Here is a 4,624-nt window from a genome sequence, read left to right as displayed (position 1 = left end):
GCTCATACCCACACTCACACACACACACACACACACACACACGCTCATACCCACACTCACACTCACACACACACACACACACACACACGCTCATACCCACACTCACACACACACACACACACACACACACGCTCATACCCACACTCACACTCACACACACACACACACACACACACTCATACCCACACTCACACTCACACACACACAAAGATGAAATGACTGAAACAGACTGATTCTGATGAGAAGACATGATGTGTCTCATGTGTGTGTTTTAGCATGTGCTCTTCAGTTTCTCCATGAGAAGAACATCTCTCATCTGGACCTCAAACCACAGAACATTCTGCTGAGTGGAAACGTGCTGAAGCTCGCAGGTGAAACTTCATGACACATGAACTTTAATGTTCCAGCACATCACTGTCAGCACAATTATTACACTTGAACAGAACTGCACACACAAAATGCAAAATGCCTCGCATCTCTTGCAAAATGAAGTGCTGCATTCAAAATATCACAAACACATTTCAAAAGCAAACACCTTTGCCATAATATTAATTCCTGTTAGATGTGTGTGTGTTACACAGAGAACTGTGTGTTGTGTTTTGCAAAATGTGTTTTATGAAAATGAAAACCGAGTGTAAGTCTGAGAATTAGTGTCTGGTTTTGCAGATTTGGTGCATGCTTCTGATGTTTGAGTGCCGTGTGTGTAAGCAGTTTTCGGGATTGATTTTTCGCAGGTGTTTTCTAGAGGCTCACAGGGGTGTTTTGTTCACATGTCTGACGTCATTTGCACGAGTCTGTTGTGATTTTACTTCTCAGCATCTCATAATAAGGTGAATAACCGGTTGTGTGTGTAGATTTTGGTTTTGCGCAGTACATGAGCCCATGGGACGAGCAGCAGGCTCTGAGAGGCTCTCCGCTCTACATGGCTCCTGAGATGGTGTGCAGACGGCATTATGACGCTCGAGTGGATCTGTGGTCCGTCGGGGTCATCTTATATGGTGAGACACAAAAACACAATTTCATAATTGATAAGAAATAGAAATAATTAAGATTTAAAGGAGACATGTTATGCCCCTTTTTACAATATGTAATATAAGTCTCTGGTGTCTCCAGAATGTGTCTGTGGAGCTTCAGCTCAAAATACTCCACAGATCATTTATTATATGTTATTATTCCACTTTTTTGACCAACTGTATGTGTGTTTTGAGGGCAGAAGCATTATTTGGACGAGCCCCCTTCGCCTCTCGCTCATTCGCTGAACTAGAAGAGAAGATCCGCAGTGAGAAACCCATCGAGGTGAGAATCAACATCTGACTCACTGATTTGTGTTTACATTGTTACACATAAACAAAGGAGTTTCCATATCATAATCAATGTTATTTTTATTAAAAACACATTAAATGTTACAAAAAGCTTCTTTTTTTTCATTTGCTGGAAATGCACTCACCCTCAGGCCATCCCAGATCAGGATGAGTTTGTTTCTTCATCAGATCTGGAGAAATGTAGCATTGCATCAGTGTCTCAGCAATGGATGCTCTGCAGTGAATGGGTGCCGTCAGAATGAGAGTCCAAACAGCTGATAAAAACATCACAATAATCCACAGCACTCCAGTCCATCAGTTAACATCTGGAGAAGACAAAAGCTGAAACACATCCAGCATTAAGACGCTTTTAACTCAAATACATTGTGTGCATAATCCATAATAACTCTTCCTCCAGTGAGTCAGTGTTCTGGTGTGAATCAGGAGAGAAATCTGCACAGATCAAGCAGCGTTTAAACAGCTCTAAACACATATGTGGCTGGATTTTGATGTGAGAGACAACAGCGGATGCACTTTTTCACCGGAGGAAGAGTTATTATGGATTATGCACTCAGTGTATTTGAGTTAAAAATGTCTTAATGCTGGATTTGTTTCAGCTTTTGTCTTCTCCAGATGTTAACTGATGGACTGGTGTGCTGTGGATTATTGTGATGTTTTTATCAGCTGTTTGGACTCTCGTTCTGACGGCACCCATTCACTTGCAGTGAGACACTGATGCAATGCTACATTTCTCTCACTCTACTGAGTCACTCTTGTACACCTGCATTCTCTCTGCACCACTAGATGATGTGGTTGTATCAGACATTGCCGTGATCTGCTCTCTGTGTGTTTAGCTGCCGCCCGGAGCGCGAGTTTCTCGTGACTGTCGAGATCTGCTGCTGCGGCTGCTAGAGCGAGACCCAGAGAGCCGCATCACGTTTGACGAGTTCTTCCTGCATCCCTTCGTGGATCTGGAGCACATGCCCAGCGCCGAGAGCCTCGGGAAGGCCGTGAGTGCGACAGAGTCAGCGCAGATGAACTCACACTAACACTCTCGCGTGTTTATTTTAGTCCTGAAGTGGCAAAACCGCCGCTGCTCGTCTCTGGAGTCAGACGAAACTTCAGCAAATGTGTCACACAGATGCTGCTCTACAAACACGCAAACACTCGTTCAGTGCAGAGTTAGATCACATGAGTCTGTTGGTTTATTTTAGAGCTGCGTGCTGCCACTGATTTCCTCATTCAATTAGATTCTGATTCATAAGCTCTTGATTCCATTCAGATTTATTTATTTATTTAATATTTTAAGTCATATCATCATCAAAGGCTATATTTGTGGCAAACTCAAGAATGTTAAAATTTAATACTTTTTATACAATCATTTAAAATTAAAAAATAAATATAACAATTATTTACAATCTTTCAAAAATTATATTTTCACAGGAGAAACCTTTAAAAAAATGTCCTTTTTTTTTTTTTTTTTTGAGTAAAAAGGTTTCCTAGTATCATTTAAAGCGAAACATTAATAAAATATGGATTCTGTTCAGATTTTAAGTAGGCATTTTATAGTTATTATTCTTATTAGCCATACTCATTTAAATTCTAAAATGCTTTACTTTTTTTAATGCTTTCATTTCTTTCTAAATGACTTAAGAAGCAAAATGATTGACGATATTACATCTTGACAGATTTCTCAAAATGTTGTTAGTTTTTGCTTAGAACAAGAAAAATATCTGCCAATGGTGTAAGAAAAAAAATCTAAACTCAAAAGGAAAACAAGATTATTCTTCTTGCCCCATTGGCAAATATTTTATTCTCATTTTAAGGAAAAAACACTTCATTTTTTATACATTTCTTCAGAAAACAAGACTTAATATTAAGTAAATGTATCTAGACTTAAGAATGTTTTTTGCAGTGTAAAAAAATATTTATTTCTTATTATTTGTGTCTTGTTTTTTCAATACAAATATCTAATTTCTTAAGTCTTGGTTTCTGAAAAATTAAACAAAACAAAGTGAGTTTACGCTTAAAACCAGAAAAATATCTGTCAGCGAGATCAGAAAAATGAAATAAGATTATTTTTCAGACTTTACTGACAGATGTTTGTTCTTGTTATAAGCGTAAACTCACTTCATTTTGATAATTTTTTCAGTAAACAAGACATGGTATCTTGTTTAAAATAAATGCATGTTGATGTAAGAATGTTCAGACATTCGCAGTGCAAAACAAGACAGAAATACTGAGGAAGAAAGTCATGTTTTGCCGTGTGTGAACTGTATTTGTCCTCTAGAAAGCGCTGGTGTTGCAGGCGGTGCAGAAGGACCAGGATGGAGAGCGATCGGCTGCGTTATCTCTCTACTGTAGTGCACTCGAACACTTCGTTCCTGCCATTCACTGTAAGACACGAGCGTCTCTCTGTTACTCGAGTCACAATGCACTCTCATCATCTCTGTCTCTGCTCTTTCAGATGAGACAGACAGACAGAGGAAGGAAGCGCTGAGACAGAAGGTAAAGAAAGCATGTCGTTTGACCCTTCGCAAAAACCCACCCTCCTTAGTTACTGTTGCTATGTCCGACAAGCCAAGTCGCTCTCACGCTACACATCATGTTCTCACGCAGTGAAAAATACTGACAACACGCCGACAGACAAGACAGAGAAGGTTATTTTAGGTACGAAACCAGGTCATAAGCTTTCAAACTTTGTCACTTTTTAAGAAATTCAAACAATAAATACCGTTTTTTGTCTCTTTAATGTGTCGTGACAGATCACTGTCGTGCCTGAACCGATCGTCTATTCACGAAATAAACATGAATGAACTTCAGAAGGTATTTTATTTCCACCGCGGTGAGACGTCATTACTAGGGATGTAACGATATCAAAATCTCACGATACGATAATATCGCGATATGAATTCCACGATACGATATTTATTGCGATAATTTAAAAAAAAAGGACAAATGAAGAATTGGGAAAATGTTTTACAATTTTGTACATTTTAGTTAAATTATTCTATCTAATGCACTTTGAGAGTTCGAAATTAAGAGCTCCAACCCGTGTTAACTAAGAAAAGTTAAAAGGGACTCTTTAGTTGTGATATAGTGTCTCAGTCTAAATTACATCCACACTGGTGTTTTAGGAAGCCAAACAAATTATAATGTAATAATAACAGTAATAGCCATATATTGTAAAACAATTGCACTGTAAAATAAATGAAAATGAATACCTCATAGGTATATATTTTTTGCTTTACACTACAGTAGGGAAATTACAATACTTCTTTCCTAATTTCTACACTTGAAAGAGATATTTTGAATTTGGACTG

The 4,624-nt window shown here is 38.3% G+C and overlaps 1 protein-coding gene across 1 annotated transcript in view; it reads left to right on the top strand.

Moving 5' to 3' along the window:
• Positions 1-4,624, top strand: part of ulk3 (unc-51 like kinase 3) — an 11,998-nt gene that overhangs the window by 2,173 nt on the left and 5,201 nt on the right. The window contains exons 4-9 of the mRNA XM_016285767.1: positions 276-371; positions 855-998; positions 1,214-1,296; positions 2,156-2,311; positions 3,592-3,697; positions 3,769-3,809. Coding sequence (XP_016141253.1) covers positions 276-371; positions 855-998; positions 1,214-1,296; positions 2,156-2,311; positions 3,592-3,697; positions 3,769-3,809 — 626 coding nt within the window. The remainder of the gene's footprint in view (positions 1-275; positions 372-854; positions 999-1,213; positions 1,297-2,155; positions 2,312-3,591; positions 3,698-3,768; positions 3,810-4,624) is intronic.

The sequence above is a fragment of the Sinocyclocheilus grahami genome, unplaced genomic scaffold, assembly GCF_001515645.1.
Source record: "Sinocyclocheilus grahami isolate Dianchi unplaced genomic scaffold, SAMN03320097.WGS_v1.1 scaffold201.1, whole genome shotgun sequence".
Classification (NCBI taxonomy): Eukaryota; Metazoa; Chordata; class Actinopteri; order Cypriniformes; family Cyprinidae; genus Sinocyclocheilus; species Sinocyclocheilus grahami.
This window is presented reverse-complemented; position numbering and strand designations above follow the sequence as displayed.